Source organism: Myodes glareolus, chromosome 10 (assembly GCF_982192425.1).
Source record: "Myodes glareolus chromosome 10, mMyoGla1.1, whole genome shotgun sequence".
Lineage (NCBI taxonomy): Eukaryota > Metazoa > Chordata > Mammalia > Rodentia > Cricetidae > Myodes > Myodes glareolus.
This window is the reverse complement of record NC_142035.1, coordinates 621,565-647,944: the sequence shown is the minus strand read 5'-3', so window position 1 is coordinate 647,944 and position 26,380 is coordinate 621,565. Positions and strand designations below refer to the sequence as shown.

Here is a 26,380-nt window from a genome sequence, read left to right as displayed (position 1 = left end):
GGAGAAGGGGAATCTAGTTCTTATACTCGAGACTCCCAACACTAGCCGCCATGACTACCCTAGAGGAGCACAGAACCAGCATCTGTCACTTCTTCCTCCTCCTCCAGGCCCTCCAAGACCTGTAGTCAGTGTAGATTGACAAGTAGGAAAGCTACTTCCTGGCTTGCTAGATGCCACCAGGAGGGCTGGGAGCTCTGTGGAAGGACAACCACTGTATGGAAATGAGCCTGCAGCTTTCAGGTGTCTGGGACCCTTGCTCTTAAAGAGGAGGGACCCAAGCAGGCTCTTAAAGAGGAGGGATCTGGGTAGTAAATTCAGGGTTCCAGAGCCCAGTTTGTAGTATGAGGGTGACTCATACTTGGGAATTCCTTTGAGGACCCTTGAAGCTATGGAGACCCCGTTTACCTAGACTAGAGGGGACAGGACATGAGTTTCCGAAGGTCTGGGAAAGTCAGCACCCTTTGCCTTGCTGACTGCTTGCTAAGAAGATCCTATTTATCTCTTCCTCTTTTTTCTATCTTCCTTGAGATCCGCAGGCTACAGCTTGATTTGGAATGTCAAGTGGGGCACTCCCTTCCTGAACTCCACTGGCAACCACGGTCTTCTTGGGCCCCAGAAGTCAGCGCTGTCCCACTCAAAGATACAAGTTTACTGTGATTCAGGGAACCCCACTTTAGGCCAAGCTGTCAACCCAGCCACCATAGTGGCTCCTGGGCGTCTGGCGGCACGAAGCCAGGGAACAATTTCACCAGCCAGTAGGGCTAAGGTTGAGCTTGTTTTCAAACCCGCGCGGCCCTGAACGTAAATCCCTGCTGTGGCGTGTCTGAGCTTAGCCCTTAAATCAAGAGTTCCCTACACCTGGACCAGTGCGCCGCGTCACAAGGGCCAGTGGTTCCCATGGCAACAGGTGGGTCAGAAGCAGGCGGAGCTTTGACCAGACAGTGCACCTGCGGCTCCCGCTGGACTCCGCAGAGGAGGTGGGCGCCAGGCTCTTGCAGAGGGGGGCTGGGGTTCACGGAGGTGATCCGGAAGAGGAGTGGTAGGTAGAGGGTTTGGAGAGGCATAGCCAGGGGCTCGAGGTGGGTAGTCTCCACCGGGAAAATGGGATAACAGACGGGGAAAGTAACTTTTGGAGGGTTCCATCGAGCTTTCTCGCTGCAAGGGACTGTGTTGGCTCAGGGTCTTGGGGCCCTGGTCTCAGCTTGCTTTCAGCCAGGAACCATTCTCTGCCGTCCCGTCCCAGACGCCTGTCAAAGCCCTCCAGGTATGGCTGACCTTGAGCCAGTCATCCAGTCTCTTAGTTCTCTTCTCATTAGACCCCAGTTTCCACAACCTGAAACTTCCAAGTGAAACCACTGGCCCAGTGCCAGGGACAACTGGCAGGATGTTGGTCCTTTCTCCCGGAAGCTCTGGCTGCTGGGTTTTGTGGCATACCAGCCAGATTTGGGGACCTGGTAGAGGCACAAGGAGAGGAGGGAAGACTCTGGCGTCAGCAATTCCACCTTTGGGATAAACTAGATACAACAGCATCTACCCCTGCAGTCTCAAGAGGGTGTGATGAGGAGATGACTTGAGCACAGGAGTTAGAGGGCAGCCTGAGCTACAGAATGAGATGCTATGCCAAAATCAAAAAGTCCCCAAGCACAGTAGCAGTACTGAGGTGTACCAGGTCTCTGGAGACTATTGGGGTACATGGGTATTGGGATACATCAGTATCCCAAGGGTCATCCCAAGCTTCTCCACAGCTTAAAGGGCACCATCCATTATCCATGGTAGGTGAGGAACTTGAGGCTCCTGACCCATCTCACAACTGGTTGACATCCCAGAGTTTCTTTCCAGACCACTCTGATCCTATAGCCCACTCTCTCAGCCCGGTTAGCTCATCACCATAAAACTGGTACCTTGATAGAAGTTTCTTCTTCATCATCTGCTTTTGTCCAGTACCCAGCCTACTATTCTCTCCATCCATGGGTCTCTCTCTGCTCAGAAGGCTGTGGTCCAGGGGATGGAGCAAAGGCCATTATGGGGTAGAGGCTGATGTGGTGCAGAAGGCTTAGGTTGGGGCACAGCCCATCCAATTGTCACAGCTGATACCTAGTCCTTACCCTCAGCTCCTAGACAATGAACTTCCAGGTGACAGGCCTGGCCCTGGACAAAATGAAGCTGGACAGTCCCCATTCCTTCCTGGACTCAGAGGAGGTGGAGGAAGCAGAGGACCAGCAGCTGCTGGAGCCGGAGGCTTGGAGGACCTATATGGAGCGTCGCAATGTGCTGCGTGAGTTTCTGACCACAGACCTGAGCCCCCAGTTGCTCAAGCGTCACCATGCCCGCATGCAACTACTCAAGAAGTGTTCCTACTACATTGAGATCCTCCCTAAGCATCTGGCCCTGGGTGACCAGAACCCACTGGTGCTGCCTAACACCATGTTCCAGCTCATTGACCCCTGGAAGTTTCAGCGCATGAAGAAGGTGGGCACAGCACAGACCAAGATCCAGCTCCTGCTGCTCGGGGACCTGTTGGAACAGCTGGACCATGGCCGAGCGGCACTGGATGCCCTGCTTGAGGCCCCTGACCCACGGCCCTTCCTGGCTGGCTGGGGGCTTGTGGAGCAGCAGTTGGCAGATTTGTCAGTTGTCATGGACAACTTCCTGGCCATGATGGTGCCAGGGCACCTACATGTCAAGCACCGCTTGGTATCTGACATTGGAGCCACCAAAATCCCACACATCCGGCTTATGTTGAGCACTAAGATGCCAGTTATGTTCGACCGGAAGGAGTCAGTGGCCCATCAGGACTGGGTCAGCCTACGCTGGTTTGTCACCATCCAACCGGCAGCACCGGAACAGTACGAGCTGCGCTTCAAACTGCTGGAGCCGCGGACGCAACAGGAGTGTACACAGTGCGGCATAGTCCCCGTGGCTGCCTGCTCCTTTGATGTTCACAACCTGTTGCCCAACCGTACCTACAAGTTCACTATCAAGAGAGCAGAAAGCTACACCCTGGTGTATGAGCCATGGCGGGACAGCCTCACCTTGCAGACCACACCAGGACCCCCTGAAGGGCCTGCCCCCAGTCGGCTGGGCAAGTCCAGCCTGCCCCTGACCACACCTTCTGAGAGATGATTTTCTAATATTTATCCACTAATAAAGAGGAGTATACACACACCAGATTAAAGACACAACCCTACTTAGGCCTTAAGGTAACAACAACCATGTAGTGTTTTCCTGATGGCCCAGCATCCCACAAGCCCCAGAACCCCTATGCCTTCTGTCTTTTCCAGGAGAGCCCCAGGCTGGACATTTCAGGACCACAGTCCACTGGAGCAGGAAGTGCTGGCCCCTGGTACTTGGCTGCCACCTCTAATAATGAGAGCTGTTCCAAGGGAACTCAGGTCCCTCAGCCTCAGACCTCACAAGTCCCTCACCCCCACAGCCAGAACCAGTGTCCTTACCTGCCTCCTAAACTTGAGATTCCTGAGGAAGATATTTTGGTCCTGTCTGGACACCACTGAGGGCAATCATAGCCTTGGTGTTAGCATCCCAGATGGCTTGGAGCAAGGATGCCCAGGACCAAATGATGTCTTATTTTTAAAATAAAGATCTTACATTCTCTCCAAGTAAGCTGAAGTTCATGGGCACCCCAAGTGTGTGAGGATCCCAGAAAGGAAGCCTGGCTGGGAATTTCTCTAAGACATTCAGTGGTGCCTAGCTTCTAAAGTGTGACCATCCCTGCAGCAATTACTCTTCTTGCTAGTTGTTGATATTCAGCCCACATAGGTGAACATTCCTCACTGCTGTCCAGGGCACCTTGACATTAAGGTCTTCCACCCAGGTTAACACACGTGCACATGCACATATGTGCACGTATGAGTGCATGTACACAAGCATGCGTGCACACACACAATCACAAGGTAGATGCAGACTTGGTCACCTCTGGGTCCAGAACAATAGCACTTTGTCCCTTGGGCAAAGCAGCAGAGCTGATAAAAGGAACAAGAGCGGACACAACACACTGAGCCCAGCTTCCTCCACCACACACACCATGGGTGATAGTCATTCTGACATGGCCGGCACTGGCAGGAGCAGGTGGTCAGGTGGTCAAAGAAAGGAATGCCTCCATCCCAACTGGCAAAGGGGTCATTTTCTGAGTGGGATAGGGTGGGGAGTAATAAAGATCTCCACTTCCCCTACTGGGGATATGCTCTGCCTATTGGGGCTCAGCCTAGGTAGCAAGTCAGGTACCTCCAGTAATTGATAGACAAATCAGGACGGTCATTCTCTGTGGCATCATGTTGTCCAGGTGCCAGTTGCTTATGGATGTCTCACAGGATCTAAATATGTAGGACCCATCTATGGGTCTAGTAGCCTGGCATGCTGACAACTGGGACCAGAAGACTCCCATCCCCAACTATGGCTCAGCCTTATGCCCCATTAGGCCCAGAGAGATGTAGCCTAGAGGTGGACACACAGCAGAGCTACTACAGGCACTGGATGCTGTGGAGCTGGCTCACAGAGCCTACTCCTCAGCCTGTATCCTGCCCACTCGTGCCAATGCCTTCTCAAGGCTCCCTACCCTCACCTTCACCACACTTTGCAGCTTTATTCCTGATGGGATCTGCGTTTTCTTCCCTTCTTGAACTCCAACAACCAGCTTAAAACCATCCTTACTATTTTCCACCAAGTTCAAGGCCCCTTCCTCTAAGAAGCCCTCCCCGACTCTAGTGAGGGAGCGCCTACTGTCACCATCTAGAAATGCCTTGCTTATTTTAGTACATATCCATCCCTAAACTCCTCTACTATGGCTGCTCTTGAACTACCCAACCCCTTGCTCATCTTCAATTTCCACACAAGCTGCCCCCAGGAACCCAGCCAGGACACTACATCCCTGCCACACTCACCTACAGACCTAAGTGGATAAGGAAGCAGGTGGAGCTGGTGTTCTTTGCTGTTCCTCTCTAACTCTAGAAACAGAGAGGCCTTAGGGACCTCATCTCCTTACAGAGTCTCTAGGAACTCCCACCACATTTTCCTGGGCCTAGCATTCTTGTATCAGTTGTGTGAGGATAAGTCAGCTTGGCTACAAGTCAAAGGCCAAACGAACGCATGTCACAAGTTGACTCGGAGGGGGCCGTGGGGTCCAAAGTACTAGAGGACAATTTCAGAACAGACAAGTTGTCATTGAGGTCACAGCCATAAGGACTTTGGACCTGCTTCAGCCTGGGGACTAAGAGCAGTCAGCCAAACCTACAGCACAGACTTAGCTCTCCAATTCCAGCCCATCTCTGCTAAATTATCCACTAGCTTCCTATGACTGTAGTCAGTTTCTCAGTCATAGGATAGGATGCCCCTACTTTCTGTCCCCATTCTTCCAGTTCCTGTATACAGCTCCTCCTTTGACTACCTCAATGGCTACAAGATGAAGGCCAGTCCTGTCTACTCTTGTCCATACCACAAAACACCCATGAGAACTTTCAGAGACATTTTTATAATAAAATTATCCAGTTATATAAGGCATAACCTGAGAAAAGATTAAAAGATGGAATGTAGAAATTTAATTTGTAGAAAACACCAGACATTATTTTCACAGGAGGTTTTGCAGCCAGATCTTGGAAGCCCCACCTCTCCTGGTGTGTACAGCTCACCTGCAGCATCTCTGACCTCAGGAGAGGGGAGTCACTGAGAAGGGAGTGGCTGCAGCCTTGGAGCTGCCAGGAGGTGGGAATACAAAAGGGAGTCATGAGAGATTTTACCTGCTCAGTCCTGCAGAAAAAGATTGAGACTTAGGTTGTCCTAAAGCCCTAGAAACAGGCGTGAAAGCTTGGTGAAGAAGCCCAGTCCCAGTGGTACTGGGATACCTCATTCCCAGCTGCCTGTGACGCTTCACATTCTAGGACTGTTGTGATTATTTGGCTTGGCTCTGCCCTTCCTGCCCCATCCGAACAGGCAACCCTGCGTGACATAAGGTAGTAAGTAATAAAAAAAAAATCTTTCTTTCAGGAATGCTTCCTTGCCCACTCTGAGGGGCACAGTAAGAGGAGCTAGCTTTAGGTTATTAAGACTAGAAAATTTGACAAATGAATACTCGGTGCCCAGTGCAACAACAGATGGATCTCAGCGTCCAAGTACAGCCTCAGAACAGTTTCATTCCTGTTTAAGCTCCCACTAACAGCAAAGATAGATCCTGGGGTCTTTTGTGGCCACTAAGAGGTGTCCTAGTCACCAGACGCTCCAGGAAAAGTAACACGGGATCAAAGGGTCCCACCTCCAGCTCTTTCCCCTCTGCTCAAGTCCAGGCACAAACAGGAAGGTCATCATTATTAAGCCTGCTTCCGGCCCAGGAAGAGGCCACCGCCCATAAGACTGTCACTGCTACACGACTGGAGCCAATATCAGGGTCTTTCCCAAGAAGATAGCTGGGACAGAGAGCTGGGACAATCCACTGTACGCCCAGGACCTTGGCAGAGGAGGATGAGGGGCCTAGCTGCTGGTACATCAAAGGCTGGGCAGATGGGAGTTCTTCAGGAAGATAAAGCAGACTTTCTCTGGACCCGCACCTTCTCAGCAGGCACAAGGCTGTGCTGGGCCTCACAGAAGTCTAGGAGACGGTGCCAGAGTGGGCAACAGCGTAGCAGTACGTGGTCCCCTGCAGGGAGAATCAAGATGGCTCTTAGTTCTGCCCTGAGCATGCTTGACACTGCATCACCCCAGCATTTCCCAGAAATGCAAACCCTCACCAATGAGGCACAGCCCCTCCTGGGCCCGGGTGATGGCCACGTTCACTTGGTGAGGGTCCACAACAAAGCCCAGGAACTTCTTGAGCCAGCTCTTGGTTGGCCTCTGGTCCACATCACTCCTGGGGCATGTTCTGACCGTGCTCACTAGCACATAGCGCCACTCGCTTCCTGGGAGGAGAGGAGGGAGCAGCAGATGAATTTACATTTGCTCACCAACCCCTCTGCTGACTCCCACACAAATATGGCCTCCTTAGAGTCAGCCTCACCCTGGCTCTTGGTTATGGAAGTCACAGTCACTCCGATGACCCCTCTTTGCCTGAGGCCCTTGCTGATCGCAGCAGCCTGTGCATTGTAGGGCGTAAGGACGGCAATGTCCTTGGGATCCACCGCCCGGTCCAGGGTCAACTGCTTGGTGATGCGGACCTAAGTAAATGACAGGGCAGATGGAGCTGGAAGCCAGTCCTGTCCAGAGTACAGGGGCCTCACTTGATCCCAGCCTTCCTGACCACTGAAGCTTTCCTTAGCCTTCATCCTCATCCAGGAAGACTCCTGACCCATCAGGCACCCAGGAGAGTGCTCTGACACTTACCACCTCCATTACTTCCTCTGGATTGGCCCTAGAGTTCTCATTGCCATCCTCAGTGGACACCAGCAGCCTCTGCTCCTGGCCCTGCACATAGCCAAAGATGACAGGGCAGCTCTCCTTGCCAGCATGGCCCAGGATGCTGCGTGGGCGCTTCAAGTCAGACCAGGTCTTCAGCTTACTCCCATAGAATTCCATGGAGGGAAAAGAGCAGATATCCTTATGCATACGGTACTGTGTGTCCAGCAGGATGGCATCCTTGTGGTACCTCTCAAAAAGAGACCGGTCCATCCCCAGGTTTCGCAGATGTTCATTCTTGACCACAGGCTGCAACTGTTTGTGGTCTCCAAGCAGAACCACCTGGAAGCACAGACAGGTAGGACATCCGTGGAGCCAGCCAGAGGCATCCCAGCGTCTTGGTCATCTTCAACCAAGAGCGATGCTCACCTCTTGCACCCTCAGCACCACAGCATAAACTGCCCCCAGGGACCCAGAGGGCAGCTCCAGATCCCCCCAACCTCACCTTCTCAACCCGCGAGAAGCACACCAACGGAATAAGGGTTTCTGGCTCAGTGGCCATGCCTGCCTCGTCGATAAGGATCTGTCGAACTCTGAGACTTTTCAGGCTTCCCGATGCCGAACAGGAACACGTACACAGGATGACCGAGTGCCGCTCGAGCTCATACTTGCGTGCCTTCCCCAAGACTCTCCTGTACCTGTGTGAGGTGACACACGTCATCCAGTGAGCTTGCCAAAGGGCAGTTCCACCTCTAAGCCCACCACTTACACCACAAGATCTTCCTTTGTGAGTATTTTCCCTTCCCGAAGCTGGGCATCAAATTTTCTGATCTCTGCTGCGTAGGGATTGGGGGCCTGGCGGATCCGATGGTGAAGGGTAATGCTCCTAGGGGGCAGAATTGGTGAAACCCTGTCCAGTGGAGATCCCCTTGCCTCAACCCCAGCACAGACAGATGTGTTGTACCTAAGGCTCTGATTCGGCCTCCCTTCCTGGGAGGTCTTGGTGAGTACACTCCTGCTACTCACTCCTGGCAGTGGGAATTCAGTGGCCTCTGCCTGCTCCCCATATACACGCAGGGGCCTCAACTCTGTCTTCCTACTCAGGAGCAGTCCTAGGGCAAGTGAAGATGTGAGAGACTGTACCTCAATGCCTAGCACCCTCTGAAGTCCCACAGGTTACTCCTCACACACCTCCCAGGACATCCACGGACTTGTTGGAGGGGCCACAATATAAGACACACGGGCCCCACAGCTGTTCCTCTCCACTAGGACTGCGGCCAGGTGGCATCTGTTGCTGGTTTAACCTATGGAACCAGTATACGATGTGGAAGCCCACAATGGTCTTCCCTGTGCCTGTGGATAGAGGACAGTGTGAGTACCTACGGCCACACCTGCCTGCCCAGGGCAGTCCCTGGCTTCTGCAAACGAACCGCACCTGGTGGGCCCTGGATGACTGTGAATTGCTTCTCCAGAGCACTCCTGATGGCTCTGTTCTGGCTAGGGTTCAGCTTATGACGCCCACCAGGGATGTTGTAGTTCTGCCGCTCTAAGAACCTGCCGGTAGGTGGTAGCAGGTGCTGCCGCCCTGAGAACCTGCTGGTAGGTGCTAGGGTGGGAGTGGAACAGAAGCCAAGGATCATTTGAGCACCAGGCACTGGGGAGAGGTGGGAAGCTGAAGAGCAGACCTACCCCTGAAGAAAAAGTGCTGGTGAGATGGGTGACCGGGCTCGAGGATAGCCCAGTGATGGGGCTCAGGGATAAACCGGTGACGGGGCTCGAGGATGGGCCGGTGATGGGGATGGTGTCGGAGCTGGTGACGAGGCTGGTGAATGGGCTCGGGGATGGGCCGGCCCAAGGCAATGCTGATGACCAGTGGGGATGCGTCTTTCAGTCTACGCACAGCTTCTTCCTTGCGGCTGGGGATGAGAAGGGATACCAGAAAGTTAACAGGATTCTCCTAAGGAGGGGGCCGTGTCCTCCCAGGACAGGGGAGCCCAAGGAGGTCCTGGGACCTTCTCCTGAAGGTGATAGGAACCACTCACAGGTCAGGAAGCTGCTTAGATATTACTTCCACAGTGAACCGAGCATTAGGTCTCAGCACCTCTTCTGGAACCTTCTCCATGGCCATGTGGTGGATGAAGAAATGTACCTGCCTGGGAACCTCCTGCCGATCATCCACACTCTCCTGGTCCCAGTCACCGCCCAGCCCGTGGTCCCAGTCACCAGCCAGGCCATGGGCCACCCAGGTATATGTATCAGGGTCAATGCTCAGGAAGGGTCCAAGGCATCTGGGTGCAGGGAGTGGGCTGGCTAGAGAGAGAGGGATCCCCTCAAGCCGAATGCAGAGATAGCAACAGTCAAAGTGGATGTTGATACTGTTCTCCTGGAGAAAAGCAGGTTCCAGCTGGAAGGTGCCCTGCAGTTGTCCTTGGGACGTCCGATCTGCATCCCAGGAAATACGCACATTCTGCAGCACAATGGAATCGTTTTCTGTAATGGCACTGGTGAGGGACTCCAGGGCACAGAGCGGCTTCCACACATTTGAGTACTCGCTTGCTTTTCGGTAGCGGTCCTTCAGAGCCTGGTACACGGGCTCCGAAAAGCAGTCACCTGGCCGTTCCATGTGCTCCAGACAGAGGCTGAAGCCAGGCACCACCGTCCATAGTTGCAAGGCTGGCGCCAGGAAGCCCCGCTGCAGGCTGGCACCAAGCTGTACTTGTAGAGTATCTCCTCTGCTCAGCTCACAGGCCACCTCCACGAAGTGTCCACAGCGACTCTGGTGTATCTGCATCTGCTCCCTCACACGAGGAAGCTTCTTGTCTTGCTCCCGGATGAGGGCGGCGGCCTCACCCCAGCGCTGCTCCTTCACCAGCACTAGGAGCTGAGTCCACAGGGCTGCATCTATAGTCTGGGTGTGTGGATCAAGACTCGTGCCCAGCAGTGGTAAAGTTGGCTTGGACCCCTGCACTGAGTAGATACGGCGCCGCCAAACAAGCCGCAGGCCTGTCTGGTTCACTAGCTCCTCGGGATGTTCAGCCAGCTGCAGGGAGGGGTAGTAGATAGGGCAGGGGTCAGGCAGGGTTTCTCGGTTGACAGGGAAAAGCAACTTGAAGCAGCGGGCACCCATCTCAACATCCACCACAAAGCCCAGCTTGCCTCGAGGCTGGGCCTTGAGCTGGGTGGCCAGGTACAGGCTGTAGGCCCGCCGTTGGTAGCTCTGGGCACAGGCATATTGGCGACTGAAGTCCTGGCAGAGACCATCAATGTCCCTGGTAGAGTACATAAAGCCCTTGTGGCCCAGCGCCGTTAGGATCAGCCGCTGCAGCACAACATCCAGATACCTACGGATGGGCGAAGTGGCCCACGTGTACCAATCTACCTGCAGTGAGTAGTGGCCTGCCGATTGCTGCTTGCCCTGGCTGGAACGACCGAAAACAGAGCGGCCGAGAGCCTTTCGGAAGTCCAGGCACACAGGAGCCAGTGAAGGGTGCATGTCATCTGCAGCAATAAGGTCCACCATCTGGATATAGTCCTGAGTACCGGCTGCAAGCTGCACTTGCTTCCAAAGGGAAGTCAGGAGACACAGCTGCTTGCTGGGGGCGTAGTGGGTGTTCAAGTGTTGGCACAGGTGCAGCGACAGGGGCACCAGTCCTCCGTGCTTCTTAAAAACACCATCAAGCTGCTGCCTATTGGGTGTGGGCTGCCACCTCAGTGGTATCAGTGTCTGCGTGTGTTTATTGCCCACAAGGAATTCAGCCACACGGCTGTTAAACTGGATCATGTATTCTTGAACCATAACGTGGGCCGTGCGAAAGCCCAGCATGCTGTCCTCATCTGGCGGCTCATAGTAGCAGGCAGCTGTCAGGCGCTGACGGCGCAACATCCACGAGAAGTAACAGGCAGCCACGACACAGGCTTCCACAGAGTTCAGGTGGGCTGGCAGCTCCAGGCCACCCCCAGGGTGCCCCTTGATCAGTTCTTCGGCCTCCTCGTATGACAGCTGGCGGTCCGAGCGGATTATGGACGGTGCAAATCGTAGACTCTCGATCTGGCCACTGCCCTTCTCCATGGTGAGGAAGAGAGAGATGGTAAGGCGATCCTGGCCTGGCAGGAGGCTGAGCGCATCCTGGCACAAGCCGGCTGGCAGCATGAGTATGGGCTCCCTGCTGGGGGCATAGAACACAGAGCCCTGCTGGCGGGCTTCCATGTCCAGCGCTCCATCCTTGGGCACCAAGCTGGCCACATCAGCAATGTGCACAGCCACCTCACACACTGAGCCTAAGTCCCGGACACTGATAGCATCGTCAAGGTTGCAGGCACCCTGGGGGTCCACAGTGAAGGTCAAGAAGTGGCGGCAGTCCTCTCGGAAACCAGTGGCCGTGTTTAGCTCTGAGCGGTATCTCTGCAAAGCCTTGGAAACAGAGGCTGGGTCTGGTGTGTGGGCCTTTAGGCCATGCTCTAGATCAAGTATATAAAGGCCCTGCTCCCAGGTGATGGCCTTGGGTAGCACCTCCTGGATAATGCCTAGTGGGTAGTAGAAACGTTCTCGCCATAGGACAATACGGACCCAGAAAAGTCGGGTGCTCTGGTCCTCAGGCTTAAGATTCTCATGCCTTACGCGCTTCACTTGGCCTTGGACGAGGCGGTGGATGGGAACTTGCCGCGGGTCCTTCATCTCTGCCACAAAAATCTTGGTCACAGAACCGTTGATGGGGATCATGATTCGGGGGTCCCACTCATCCATTCGACATACGAAGGCCAGTTCGTGTTTCCTTCTCTTCAGCACACCCATCACACGACCCTGCAGGCTTCCTGAGATGCCCCGGTCATCAGCTGCTGGGCCTAGGACTTGGACTAGCACCTCATCCCCTGTGAAGGCCATCCCGCAGTTTAGGCGACCCCTGACTTGGATAGGGTTAGAGGCCGTGTCATCCAGTGGCGTGGCCAGAGCTCTCTCAAAGGTCTCCTGTAGGAAGCTGCAGCGGCAGTATTGCTTGGGGTTTGAGCGCAGCAACTTACGCAGCATCGCGGTCGGCAGGTTTGTGTACTGTCGGGCCTTCTGTGGGGATGCAGGCCAAACCATGGTGTCCAAAAGCCCGTCCTCCCGAACCGTCACGGTCACTTGCCGGCTTTCATCAAGGAGTTCCTTCAGGATGGCATCGTCAGCATTGAGCTCCCAGTCGGAGGGCCAGAAGTCAGACTCAGAATCCTCTGTTTCTTCAGACATCCCACCCTCCAGGGTAGATGCTCCCATTGCTGCATGTCTAGAGGTTGAGGCTCCTCCTGCCGCGTCCCCTGCTGCAACGGCCTCCATCTGTGCGGTGGCTGCTGCCCTGGCTCCAGTCTCTGTCTTCACTGTGACTGTGGTTCTGTCTGCTGTGGGTCTGGGCAGATCCTGTGCCATAGCTGTGTGCTTCACATCTGGGCCCTCAGCTCTGAGTGTCAAAGAAGCCCAGTGCTGTCTCTGGGCCACACCCTGCTCAATCTGACCGAGTGACAGATCCTCAGGGAAGACACTGCGATGCTCTATGCACTCACGAATGAAGCTTTTCCAGAGCTTTCTACAGGCTCCAGAGGAACAGAGAGCCACAGCATCTCCCACAGCCACCAGCTGAGACTGGGCACGGGTCATGACCGTGTTCAACACACGAGGCTCAGTGAAGAATTCTGAGGTTGGCGCCCCTGGGCTGAGTAGACTGTTGCGATTGTGGACAGAACTCAATACCACCACCCGGAACTCACGCCCTGTAGGAGACATGGATCAGATGGCCAGGTAGGATCAGCAGACTGGCTAACCCAGTCCCACCCTACATATCCAAGTCTGAGGAATGGGCTGGAAGCCACCTCCCTATTAGGCTGGCCCCGGCCCACAATTCTATCACCTACCTGGCAGGATCTCAAAGCTGCCCACAGACACCTCACCCAGGTTCCTCCTTCTTAGCTCCTGCCTCAGCGCACTGACCTGCAGACAAGTCCAGGGTTCTGAGAGCCTGTTACCCAGTAAGAACCAGGCCCTCTTGCCAATCCCTATACACCCTTACTCCAGCATGGTCACATGGATCAGACTGGAAAAAGGGACAAAACCATCCCTCACAGGTAAAGTAAGTAAAGCCGTGGAAGCCAGAGGAGGCAGCTCACCTGGGCACCATGGGAGACAGCACAGATGTGTCTCTGCTCCCGGGGTCCCCAGCAGCGAGGCCAGGTGTTGTAGATCTCTTGCACCTTCTCCACTACCTGGGTGACCTCGGCTGAGTTAAGCCAGGAAGTCATGGACATGTCCTGCTCAGGGCTGCCTGCCACGTGGCAGAACATGAGGGGATAGTTTTGGGGGTGGCATGGGACTTTGCCACTGGCCTGGATAGGGTTGCCCTTGGCAACGTAGAAATGGTGAGAGACAAAGTTGATGATGGCTGCAGTTGAACGGTAGTTCTCATGGAAGACAACGCGGCTCTGCTGGGCGATCTTGTGTACCTCCTGCTGGTAGTACAGGAAGAGGCGGTGCAGTAGGGTGTGTCCAGCTGCCTTAGCTCTGGGCACACTGAAGAGCCTAGGTGTGACCTGCATGTGGTCCCCTGCCAGTACTACACGGGTTAATGACAAGGCATAGGCTAGTGGGATGAGAGCCTCACACTCCAGCATTTGGGCTGCCTCATCAATGAAGATGTGGGAGAAGAAGCCAGCTGGCACCTGGAGCTCACGAGCCTGGGAAGTGGTGGTAACCACCAATCGGTGATGTACCAACTCTGCTCCTGTGGGTGGGCGAAAGGCCTGGCGGTCCTCCGTTAAGCAGCAGTATTGTAACGTGGTCGAGTCGGTCTGTCTTGGGGGGCGGTCTGTGTACATCACCCTGAGTGGAGCTGCCTCTGGATGGCCACTGTTGACATAGCCGTGGAAATACTCCCGGATATAGATGTCTGCGGCACTGTAGGAAGGGTGAGGCACTGTGGGATGCTTCTTCAGGACTCAGGCTGCTGGCTAAAACATGTGCGTTCAGCCTTGCCTAGATGCCAGGAACACTCACTCACAAGGCAGACGGACAGGGGCCTTGCCCGGGGACTCAAATGGACTCAAAGGGAACAAAAAGCAAAGACACAGGGTGGGCCAGAGCCCAGGTGGTCAGGGGTAGCTTAGAGAAGGTGGTCTCTGAGTTGAGGCCAAGCGGAGAGCTAGCCGTGGCCTGAGACAGCCTTGGGGGCTGGGGACTGACACTGATCCTGAACATAATTTCTGGGTGCTGCAAGCTTTGGCAACAAGAATGGGTGACCGGCCCTTGGGAGCAGAGCCTGAGAGTTGAGAGGCCGAGGAGGTGCTGCCTAGGATCTTCCAGGTAAGCAACAGCCTTGCCACTCAGATCTTCGGCTCAGCCTAGGCAGAGCACATAGTCATCGCTCTGGGCTCTTCCTTTCACCCCATTCTCTGGGCTAAAGAAGAACTCTATGCCTGTAATAATATGTGATTTAGGGAACTAAAAAAAAAACCACACTAGTCAAAGAGGAACTTCTTGGTTGAATAGCCTGTTTCTATTTTAAAAAAGAAAAGAAAAAGAAAAAAACAATGCCTTGCCCAGAAAACACGGGGTAGACCAAAACACAACACCACTACAACTCCCCCTTGGTCCAAGGTTTGTGGAAAGCCACCCCCAGCTCCTTACCCACATAATATATGCATTAATTCAGGGCACCCCAGTTGGATTTGAGAAATGCAACCAGCCACTATCAGCATCTTCATTAAGAACCAAGGAGCCAGATATCCTGGGAGGCAGGACAGTGGTGAGTAACCTGGAAGCAGCTCTGAGCTCACCTGTTGGTGTGTGTACAGATGAGCACCTTGGTGTGGGGCTGCTGGACAACCTCCAGGGCAGCCATGGCCAGTGTGTAGGTCTTGCCAGTACCAAAGGGGCCATAGATGAGGAGTGGTGGGATGGGCTTTGTGCCCTCAGGTGTTCTGCCTGCAATGAGCCCCACGGCCAGCTTCTGTTTGTGATTGCCACGAAACGAGGGTGGGACGGGCCCGGGGTGGGGCAGGGAGCAGGCGGGCAGGTCAGGAACCACCAGGCGCTCTTCAGGCAGCGCATCTACTGCCTGATGCCAGAACCGGAAGGTCAGAGGGTCAATCTGGAACTGCACCTCCAAGATGGGGGTGTCTTGTGGTTGCAGCCCCAAAGCCACACAGCATCGTGCTGGTAACAGCAGCCACAGGGCGTTCTCTGAGCTGGCCCGTGTCTCCAGCCTCACTTGGTATACCGTATTGTCAGGCGCAGGTACAGGGGCCACAAGGGCTGTGCTGACTGCCCGGTTCAGCAGGAAGCCCTGGTCGGTGTCTGGCAACAGAGAAGAAGGGAAAGGGACCTCGGCATAGAGGGCTCCTGGTGGGGCAAAGAGCATGCCAAGTGCCGGTGTCTGCAGTGCCGTCTTCAGGGATACCTGGCCCTTCAGGGCCAGCCTGGTGGAAAGTTACAGATCAGCTCTCTATGCCACAGACAAAGGCCCATCCCCAAGTCCAGACTTGGTCGCTCCTGCTATCCCCACTGCCCCACTTACTTGGCTACCAGCTGCTGCTGAGCTGCTTCCTCTTCATAGAGAAACTTGTGCATCCTCTGCCGGTAGTTTGTACGAGAGATGGGGCCCCAAACCAGGGTACTGTGACTGAACTCCAGGGCCAGGGAGGGTACCTTGTACTTGGCCATCAGGGCTTCCTGCTCAGGTGTCCAGTCTACCTCAAGCACTACATGGCGGTTGCCTGTGTGCCAGCATTCTAGCTCCTGGGGTTGTCTGGGTGCTGGCTTCCCACAGAGCCCCAGGCTTTGCGCCTGGCCCAATTGCAACTTCAGCTTCTGAAGCAGCACTGGCCTGTGACCGAAGTCAAAGACCACCCATTGCTCAAAGCTGCCAAAGGAGGCAGCCTGTACATGCACCCCTACCTGGAACTGGGCTGGGGAGTTGGGTACACAGAAGTGCTCTCCCCGTGCATAGAGCTGACCTTGTGGGAGGCCGGGGGCCACCAGTGAGAAGGCTGCTCCAGGCTCTTGCTTGAGTAGAGCCACATGTAGCAAGGGGTCCTGGAGAAAGAGATAAGCTGTGAAGTGGTGTCAAATGGGTCCTCAGCCTCTTTCAGGGTCCATGGTGATTCCTTCAGCCCTGACCACCCAATCCTCCTCAGAGAGGCAGCCTGTCACTTTCTGAGTATAGGACTCTCAGACTGCTCAGTCTGCCCTGGTTTTCACCTCTGCTCATGGCTTGCCTAAGGCCCAGCACACATTAAAGAAAAAGGGATGAGCAGCTGGGATTTTCAGGGTCCTGTAATTATAAGTCACATTCACCCTCTAGGTCTCAGATACTGGCACACCTGTTTCTTATGTTAATTTACCCCATTGAGTGGAGTGACCCCATTGGGTAAGGGTGTCATGATCACCTATCATTGTGGGAGGAAACTGAGGCATAGAAGCAATAGGGTTTATCTTAGGTCACTTAGATACAGAAGTGGAGCCCCTGGCAGCAACAGCTCCAAATCACAGGTTTCCTATAGTCCTTAAGACCCATGGCAGGGTCTACCCATAAGATCTGAGATCTCAGGGCCGTTGAACCCTCACCTCGGAGTTGATGGAGAACAGCCAATCGTGTTGGGTCTTCTTTTCCTGGGCCTGGTGCACCAGTGGCTGGTGGCAAGTGACAGATACTCCATCCACAGTCTCAGCCATCTGCACACAAAAGCCTGACTTTCAGCAGGGCAGCCTGGGGCTCACCTTCCCAGTCTCACAAGTTTCTACTTACCACCAACACCTCTTTGCTGCTGCAGCGGTACTCCGCTAGCAGCCGTGTCTGGTAAGACACCAGCCCATCCTGCCAGGCAGCCTGTTCTCGCAGTTCCATGGCCTGCGCCCGTTGAACCCACTCCTGCAGCTCCTGTTGTGAATGTGCCTGAATGCAGACATCTCCGTACTCACAGATGTCAGGCCTGGAGAGATGAGGCGTAAGGTCAGTAGGACTTCACAGAGATACAGCCTCGGAAGCTAACCCTCTCAGCCCGACCCTGGCCTGTACTGGAAGTAGAAATGGATTCTACACTGGAGTGAAGGGAACAGGGGTTTCATTAGCTTTACACCCTGAATCTCCAGGGCAAGGGCTGACACAAGGAACCTTCTTCAGAGGCCACTGAAGTACTAGCCTGACAGGCAGAGGACACAGCAGATGTGGGGCCTCACAATCCCCGGTGCTGACCTGATATAGGGGTTCTTCTCCTACCCTAAGCTCCCACATAACTCCCCTTACCTAGGGCAGAGCTCAAATTTGGAGAGCCCCATTGGTGGGGCACGGTGCTTCCAGGGCACAGCCTGGTCAAAGGACACCATCTGTGCATGCTCCAGAGAGGAACAGTGGTTCTCAAATGCCTCCTGAGAACTACAGGTGACCAAGCAAGCATGGCAGTACAGTTGGACCACAGGGGGCTGATCATGACTGGTTTTCCTTCTGTCCTCTCCAAGGAGAGGATATGTGAGCAGATCTCCTCTCTGGAGCCCATCTAGCTGCTCGGCCTTCCACACAGCCATCTCCACAGCGCTGTGCGCATACTCGCAGCGTGAGACCCCGTGGCGGCATGGTACCCCGCGGCCCACAAAGTTGCAGTAGTTTAAAGGACGTCTGTTTTGTGGCTGTGGCCGCACCTCCACAAACTGCCGCTTTCGGCCCTCAGTTATAACATGAATGAGGAGTGTGGGGCAGATTTGGTGCTTAGGGCAATGGCCCCTGGGATCCACAGGAATGGTGCATGGGGGACGGGACTTGAAGCAGAGGGCACAGAGCAGTTGGAAATGACCACCAAACTCTGCTCGGATCGTTTCAGCTGGGGTTTGCGGACTATCCGAAGCTGTGGTGCCCTGCACCGCAGCTTTCAACTTCAGGCGGGGAAGGTTGTGCTTGCGCTCAAATGTCCAGACGAGAGCCTCCTCGGAGCTTCTGGCAAAGGTGCATCTGTTCCCGTGGCGCCTGCAGCCCAATCCTGGGTTATAGTAGCGGCAGACTTCATAGCGCCAAGGTCTTGGGAAGCTGGGCCGGCGGCCTACCTTACGCCACACCTTATCGTTGGCACCTTGCTTGTATCGAACCAGCAAGATCTCCCTGGGGCAGTCGTGTTCCACTTCATGCAGGATGTAGGTGCTCTCATTGAGGCACTGGGTGCACTGGGAGCAGCCCAGGTGAAGGTCTACCTTAGCATAGAGTTCTGCCAAGGGTGGCCCTGTGGTGGCTGGCATGCTGGCAGACCCCAGACTGCACCCCAAAGATGCCGTCTCAGATGAAGGCCAGGTTCTTCAGGGTTGGTTCTGAGCAGTTGACGAGATGAAAGGAAAAGAGAAGCAAGTCAGCCCACGGTCAAGAAGAATCCACATAGCCTCTGTCAGGTAAAAGAAACTTCTTTTCAACCTTGTTGGGGAGTTCCACCTGAACCCCAGCTCAACTCCTCCTCCTGAAAGGCCTCCAAGTCCTGCCAATAAGGAACACAAGGGACAGCTAGTAGAAGAAGGGAACTCGGGAGGCCAAAGAATCCTCCATCTGGTACCTCCAGGGCTCCTTCACCCCGTAAGTTTCATATCTCCTTGCACTCTAAAAGAGTACCCTCTTTCCTGAGAGCTGTTAGTCGGCTCCTAGGACTACCATAGCCTACCAGACTTGGTGACAGGAGCCCCAGGAGGGGAGAGTACAGCCTTGCAGAAACCCTGCTCTACCCGGGTTGGATAGAGTTCTCAGAGATGCCAGGAGGAGAGGTAACGTCCAGAGCCCAGAGACTGAGTTAGTGCCACCCCAGCAGGGATGGGCAAGGGAACAGCTAGCGCCCTGCAAACACCTAGGTCAGGTCTAAGAGGAATTTCCCACTTTTTTTTTTCCTTTTCAGTGTTGAGGATGAAACCCAGGCTCTTATACACGCCAGGCAAATACTCTATTATGGAACTACACCCTAGCACTCTCTAAAGAGAACTTTCAAGGAAAATGTTGAGGTACAAAGATCGTATTTTAAAAGGAAAGAATGAGCAGCAAGCAAAGCCTGTGGTCCCCCTTGCACTCCTGTGGAGGTTTCTAAATCGTAAGAGCTAGAACCTCATACCCGGCAGCTGGAGAAGCAGGAGGAGGGGGCTATGGGTTGTCCGCTACTTGAGTCTGTCTGGGGCAGCTGGTCCTGCCCATTTGCAGGCAAGGGGGTGGTACTCACACCTTTCCCGGTGGTCCTCCGGTCTCCAGCCACCACCCTATACTTATCCAGTGCACCAGCATCGACTTGGAGCAGCGATCAGTTTCGTTTCTGCCCCTGGGGCGACTCAGACCTCTGACGACAGAGCGCGGAAATTACCTCACTGCCCCCCCTGCCCCGCCCCCGCCCCGCCCTCAAGTGATAGCCTCCCTCCCAGACCTGGCGGAGCTCCCTGGACCTAGTAAGATTTCCCCCCACTCCCCACCCACATAGTTCCCCTGTGGTGAACACTGCAGAATTTGACCTGGTACTTTCCCTGTTCCTCCCCCTACTTACGGTTGGACATCTTTAGCCTCTTGTGAGGGGGGGAGGGGGAAGTGAGCCCCTGGGGCGGGGGGCGGGGTGGCTTTAGGGTCAAAAGATGCACCTATCGGAAAAGGGAGGGCCGTTGCCTATAGAGCCCTGACAAACTTATTCTGTGTGCTATGGCCAGGGGCTAGGGTCTCTGGGAGCTGGGGCCAGACAGGCAAGAAACTGAGAATTTTGTGCTGAGGCAGGACCTGTTCCTAAAAGGCACTAGACTTCTTCATAGAGGCTCCGGTGATTATAGGCAACCTCTTAAGATACACAGAGATGTTGGGATTGTGCCAGAGTTCAGAGAATTAGAAAACTTCTGGCCCCAAACCAAAGAACAGGAAGAGCTGGGTGCAAGGAGCAGTCTCTCCCGCCACCCTTTGGTCACCCTAAAGGCTGAGTAGTCCACTGAGCTAGAATACTGTAGCAAGGAAATGCTGGCCTCACGGGCTGCAAAGGACAGACGTAAGTGTCCAGCAGAAATGACCGTGCCCAGCAGAAATGACCAAATACTAGAAAAGACTCAGTTTCCTCCTTGAGGTCTGGGTTATTCACCATAAGGGTGGAGAGGGAGAATACTGAATGATCGCTCCTCCTCTGTGAGAGGTGGGGCCCGTGGGGGAGGGGCTGAAGTTGCTAACCCCCAACACCCAGGAAGTCAACCCTCACTGCTCCCAACTGTGAAGTTGTAATAAGCACAGATGTGTTAGAAGTAAGTTTGGGGCTGGGTGTGGTGGCCCATGTATTTGAATAACACAGATGCAGGCATCTAAGTTCCAGAGTTTCAGGACAGCTATTACTATACAGAGAGACCCTGTCTCAAAAGAGAGAGAGAGAGAGAGAGAGAGAGAGAGAGAGAGAGAGAGAGAGAGACTTGAGGTCAATAGACAAGGCAAAACTTTGCTCTTGATCAAGAAGGTGTGTTCAGAAGAAGAAACACACAGTGACAGGAAATACACCTTTTTTTTTTTGTCTTTTTTTCCCCTTTTTTGTTGCTGTTGTTTTTCAAGACAGGGTTTCTCTGTGTAACAGCCCTAGAAGTCCTGGAACTAGCTCTTGTTCCAGGCTGGTCTCAAACTCACAGAGATCCACCTGCCTCTGCTTCCTGAGTGTTGGGATTAAAGCGTGTGCTGATACCACCACCTGGGTTTTTTTTTTTTTCTTCTTTTTTTCTATTTCGGGTGGTGACTGTGTCTTTTCTCCATTGGCTGGTGTGGTCTGACCTCAGTTTTATTCGATTGGCTAGTCTGAGAAGAATTGGTGCAAAGAAAATGATGGGAGATAAGGGACTGTTACTGCTCCAGGTCATCAAATTCCTGGAATGCAGCTGGAGGCCTTTGTGTAAACAAAAGTTTAACCAAGTGGGAGAATTAAATCATTTGCAAGAAAGTCTTACACAATAGGGAGGATTAAAAGATTTTAATTCTTTTTATAGTATTTGGTAGGAAATATTTGTATTTAATAGTTCTTACAGATGGACAAGCAGATCTCTGGGTCAGGGTCCACAAACTGTTCAGAATATGCATGCAGGAGTCTAACATGAGGTGTGACGCAGCATCCAGACTCTGAAAAAGATGACTCTCAGCCTACTTATGAGCAGCAGCTAGTTATCATCCTGAAGTGGAAATAACAGAACAGGACTGGCCTCTACCAATATCTTACAGCTGGTGGTTCAAAGATTTTAACAGACAAAATCACAACTTAAAAGGACCTCAGAAAGTGTTCACAGTTAGTAATCTTATCCTCGAAGTGAGGCAAGTGTCTTCACTCAGCACCACCCCAGAAGACGCACGCGTTGAAGCTGGTTCCTCCCAACTTAGGTTGAGAGACTCAGTCAATGGCTTGAAAGGCCACAAAGTCACAATGAAAGTCTTCTCCTCTTCAGAGAACCAGTTGTTAAACATCCACCAGCACACCATTGATACGTTCATCACACAAAACTGAAACAATTTTGTAGAGGAAAAAAAAAATTCTCACACCAACAAATCAAAAGCCAAACAAACTGAAAAGAAATTTAGCTATTTTCACAGGTAAAAGTCCAATTTCTTTAATATAGTATATATTTTAAATTATAAATATTATAAACTCAGAAAAAGCTCACAATCTATGAGAAAAATAGGCAGAATATATAAACCAATATTTGTTATACAAACAAAACAGGAAATAAAAATCATTCGAGCCTATTATTGCTCCTATAAGGTCAAACAAGACAAGATGTTTGGCCTAAGGTGAAGTTGCTGCACGTTTTGCCTAGATAACAGGTTATTTTGACCTAGGGTGTGGTTAATAGATGTTTTGGATACTAAGAAGGTAACTACTTTGTTCTTTGTATGGGGTAAAAAGCCTTTTGCCTTCCTTCTTTCTGGATTAGGGGATGTAAAGGCTATGGGAAATAAACACGAGGCAGATTCAGGATTCACTAGAATGCCCCCCAGACTCTACCGTCTATTTTTTCCTCTATCCACACTCCTCCTTTCGAGCATGGACCAGATAAATTGACAGGACACAGACAGACTAGGCACTGAGAGCCACGGGCCTCCTCAGCTTCTTTTCCTCTCCTCTTACTTCTCTAGCAACCTTCCCACCACAGCAAAGGACACCCATTCTCTCAGAGACCTAAACTGAAAAGATAGGTCCTGGATACCCCGTTTCATCCATATCCCAACACAGCAAATGCTGGTACAGATCAGGGATCTCACTCATCCCTGATGTAAGCCCTCCATGGCCTCCTTGTTTTCCATTCCTATGATGATCACAGCTCAGGAATAAGCTGACTTCAGAGGAAGGTTCTCAGAAACCACTACAGTGACTGCTTAGCCAGGGCAGTCAGAGTGTGTGCCTCACGAGAGGCAGACAAACAGAGGTCACAAGCCCTGTGACGAGGGGTGGGAGGACACAAACCCCCCCCCACACACACACACTTCATGATAAAGATTGAGCACAATTTCATCACAATGATCTCCATACAAACTCCTGAGAGATGTTCACTTCAGGGAAGTACCCACAGGCCAGGCCAGACTGAAGAGGTCAAGAAGGGCCAAGAACTGGTGTGACTGAAATCTAGAATTGGACTAAGGGGAAAAAAAGCATATGCAAAATTATTAAATCATTCATATGACTTTAGTATGTTATAAATGGATATATATATGCTAATACTATGCTTTAATTACTTACCTGTGGCTATTGCTGTGATAAAGCACCATGACCAAAACTACTTATAAAAGAGTTTAATTTATCATACAGTTTCGTAGGGTCAGAGTCCATGATGGTGGTGTGAAGAAACAGCTGAGAGATATCGTGATCACAAAGCAGAGAGGGCACTGGGAATCTTTCGAAATCTCAAAGCCCACCCTCCAGTGACATGTTCCCCCAATGAAGCTACATTGCCTAGACCTTCCTAAACAGTTCTACCAAGTAAAAACCACTGAGAAAAATTAAAAGGAAAATCACCGTGGTGGTCTGTGTGAGAACATTTGAGTAGGAGGAACCATTTGGAAAGCATGAGGAAACATGGCCTCACTGGAAGTGAGTCACTGGGGGTGAGCTCTGACATTCAAAAGCCCATGCCATTCCTCATAAGCTCTCTCTACAACCTACTTGTGAATAAAGATGTATGTTCTCAGCTACTACTCTAGGACCATGGCTGCTGGCTGCTGTCATATTCTCCACCATGATGACCATGGTCTCTAACCCTCGGCAACCATGAGGTCCCAAATTAAATGTTTTCTTTTGTAAGTTGCCTTAGCTATGGTGTTTTGTCATGGCAACTGCAAAGTAACTAAGGCACCAATAGCCACTGACTTAGAAAAGTACAGTAAAAATATGTGTGTTTGCTGTACTATAAGCTGATTTCTCCCCCACACACACCTTTTTTCCTCCAGTGCTGGGGACCGAAGTAGGAACTTGTGCATACTAGACAAGTCCTCTACCAATGAGCTATATTTCCAACTACAAGGTTTTTAAATCTTCAAACTCCAAAGTTTAAGTGCAGTTTTGGTTGGTTGGTTGGTTTGAGGAGTATCTCACTGTGTAGCACTGGCCTGGAACATACAGAGATCCACTTGCTTCTGCCTTCCAAGTGTAGGATTAATGGTGTGTGCCACCATGCTTGGCAAAAGTAAAAAAAGAAAAAAAACGCTATGTGAAAAATATTGTTAAGAGAATGAGAAGACACGCTATAATCTGGGAGAGATACTTTTAAAAAATCTGATGAAAAGTTCAATAAAAGGTTAATGTCTGCCCCTACCATTAAACTCAGCATTTGGAAGACACTGGGTTTGATTCCCTTGCACTGCCAAAAAAAAAAAAGAAAAGAAAAGAAAAGAAAATAGAACAGAAGTCATAATTTTAAAAACTGATCCTAGTTAAAAACGGGCAGAAGAAGAGCTGGAGAGATGACTCAGTGGTAAGAACACTGGCTGCCCTTCCAAAAGCTCCAGGTCCACTTTTCAGGACATTCATGGCAAGTACCAATTGTCTGTAATTCTGTGGGCACCTGACATGCGAGTGGTATAGCTCATAAATAAAAAATAAGTAAATCTTTTTAAAAATAGACATAAGACCTGATACTTTTCTGAAGAGGATGTAGAACACATAAAAAGGCCTTTTAAGGACTTCCTGATTTTGCAAAGGACCTGAGTTTAGTTCACAGCATTCACATGGCAACTCACAAATATCTTTGTTTTTTGAGACAAGGTTTCTTGTATAGCCTTGGCAGTTTTAGATCTTGATCTGCAGACCAGATGAACTCAGAGCTCCATCTGCCTCTGCCTTCCGAGTGCTGGGATTAAAGGTGTGCACCACCACTGCCCTGCTTCACAGCCATTCTTTTTCTCCAGTTTAGGGGATCTGATGTCTTCTGGAACTGCAAATACCAGGCAGGGATGTGCTGCACATATATACATGTAGGTGAAACGCTGATACAAATCTTTCAGAAAGGTTCTCTGTATCATACACCATTATGCAACTACAAATTAAAAAACAACAGGGAAGGGCAGTGAGATGGCTCAGTCTGTAAAAGCACTTGCTGTACAAAGTCTGGCAATCTGAGTTCTACTTCTGGAATCTGATGTGGGATGCCCCTATGTATGCTGAGAATATGTTTTATTACCATTAGTTAATGAAGGAGCTGCTTTGGCCTATGGCAGGGCAGAATATAGCTAGGCAAGAAAGCCAAACTGAAAACAGAGATAAAGAAGGCCAAGTCAGGGGAGACATGCCACCAGAGAGGCAAGATGTGAGCTAACAAGCTACGAGCCTTGTGGTAAACATAAACTAATAGAAATGGGTTAATTTAAGTTGTAAGAGCTAGTTAATAATAAGCCTGAGCTAGTAGGCTAAACAGTTTGTAATTAATATTAAGCCTCAGAGTGGTTATTAGGGAGCTGGTGGGTGGTAGAGAAACCTCCAGTTACAGGAACCCATACAAAGGTGGAGAGAACTAACTCCACAAAGTTGTCCTCTGACCTCCACATGCACCTCCACAAACATCATGTACATAGTAATATAATGATTTTTTAATAGGAAAGTTGGATGTGGTGGCACATGTCTGTAATCCCACAGAAGAGAGAGGCAGAAGGATTACAAGTTTGAAGCTATCTTGGGCTACACAGTGATAACATCTCAAACAAAACAAAACAAACAGAAATGCAACAGTGAGATACCACCGTACACTTACCACAATACCAAAGTCCAAAATGCTAAGTCTACTACATGGAGTGAGAATGTAGGTTAACAGAAACACTCATTTCTCGTAAAAATGCAAAATGATATAGCTGCACCAGAAGACGTGGCAATTTCTCACAAAACTAAAAAAGCATTTCCTTATGATCTAGCAATGGTTATTCACTCAAAAGAATTGGGGAAAAAATTACCCTCCTTCAGTAGGCAAACGGGCATACTGTAGTCTGTCCAGATGTGGGATGTCACTCAGCCCCTTCCTCTGTAGACCTGTGCTGCAGAACACTGCAAGCTGAGGGGGAAGACTGCCCCTCTGCTCCCCATTTGCCCCTCTCACATCCTTATCCATTGAGTAGCCAGTGCTAGAATCTGTCTAGGGACTTCTTCTCAGTGAGGGTATAAGAGGTTAACCCTTCTGAGCTAGTGGTTTTATGTTCTGCAGCCTGTGACTGCCACAAACATCAAGAATAGGTGTCAAAAAGGCTGATGAAGGTACACACGCTTCCCTTACCCGGGGGCAGAGAAACATTCTTTGGTAATGTCGGGAGCAGAGTGACTATAGAGAATAACAGAATAAATGTGAATGCTCTTGGCCTGAGAGGTGGAAGGGTATGGCTTATTGAGGAGGGGCTGAGGTGAGATTGCAGAAAGGTGGCCTAATCAACATATGGCTGGTGATATCCTTCTCAGAGACAAAGAACAACAGGAACAGGTTTGGGAAGAAAGTAAGAGTCTGTCTTGGACCCATTAAATCAGAGGTGCCTACAGATTTTCTGGGGGATTGTAGGTGGGCTGGAAACAGAAGGTCTGTGAAGTGCAGTGACAGGCAGGG

General features: G+C 51.7%; 2 protein-coding genes across 8 annotated transcripts; one reads left to right on the top strand and one right to left on the bottom strand.

The window, feature by feature from the left end:
* The first annotated feature begins 861 nt into the window (after positions 1 to 861).
* Positions 862 to 3,168, top strand: Fndc11 (fibronectin type III domain containing 11). Of its 2 annotated transcripts, none has more exons than XM_048441370.3 (2): positions 862 to 977; positions 2,112 to 3,168. In XM_048441370.3, the coding sequence occupies exon 2, from the start codon at positions 2,122 to 2,124 to the stop codon at positions 3,121 to 3,123; it is 1,002 nt and encodes a 333-aa protein (XP_048297327.1). In that variant the 5' UTR covers positions 862 to 977; positions 2,112 to 2,121; the 3' UTR covers positions 3,124 to 3,168. The 2 variants fall into 2 exon arrangements, with proteins under 2 accessions (XP_048297327.1, XP_048297326.1); XM_048441369.3 differs by having other exon boundaries at positions 908 to 1,039.
* A 2,361-nt stretch (positions 3,169 to 5,529) lies between these two features.
* On the bottom strand, positions 5,530 to 19,674 carry Helz2 (helicase with zinc finger 2). 6 transcript variants are annotated; one of them, XM_085696860.2, is made up of 20 exons: positions 19,537 to 19,649; positions 18,753 to 18,813; positions 17,604 to 18,652; positions 17,106 to 17,289; positions 16,925 to 17,032; positions 15,876 to 16,393; positions 15,136 to 15,777; positions 13,474 to 14,257; positions 13,222 to 13,297; positions 9,378 to 13,080; positions 9,025 to 9,251; positions 8,771 to 8,941; positions 8,527 to 8,688; positions 8,300 to 8,447; positions 8,105 to 8,221; positions 7,841 to 8,033; positions 7,324 to 7,677; positions 7,001 to 7,157; positions 6,735 to 6,902; positions 5,530 to 6,643 (listed from the first exon to the last, which is right to left on the bottom strand). In XM_085696860.2, exons 3-20 carry the CDS (start codon positions 18,581 to 18,583, stop codon positions 6,519 to 6,521), a joined length of 8,817 nt encoding a protein of 2,938 aa, XP_085552986.2. In that variant the 5' UTR covers positions 18,584 to 18,652; positions 18,753 to 18,813; positions 19,537 to 19,649; the 3' UTR covers positions 5,530 to 6,518. The 6 variants fall into 6 exon arrangements, 5 of the variants coding, with proteins under 5 accessions (XP_085552986.2, XP_085552985.2, XP_085552988.2 ...); XM_085696859.2 differs by having other exon boundaries at positions 17,604 to 18,813; positions 19,539 to 19,674; XM_085696862.2 differs by having other exon boundaries at positions 15,136 to 15,655; positions 16,315 to 16,393; positions 17,604 to 18,813.
* Between the last annotated feature and the right edge of the window lie 6,706 nt (positions 19,675 to 26,380).

Bases quoted from the DNA above. Each gene is read 5' to 3' on its own strand.
- Fndc11 (XM_048441370.3), top strand. From the start codon at position 2,122: ATGAACTTCCAGGTGACAGGCCTGGCCCTGGACAAAATGAAGCTGGAC.
- Helz2 (XM_085696859.2), bottom strand. From the start codon at position 18,583: ATGCCAGCCACCACAGGGCCACCCTTGGCAGAACTCTATGCTAAGGTA. The intron at 8,034-8,104 runs GTAAGTGGTGGG...CACCTCACACAG, and splicing joins ACAAAGGAAGATCTTGTGGT to GTACAGGAGAGTCTTGGGGA. The intron at 6,903-7,000 runs GTGAGGCTGACT...CTCTCCTCCCAG, and splicing joins TTCCATAACCAAGAGCCAGG to GAAGCGAGTGGCGCTATGTG.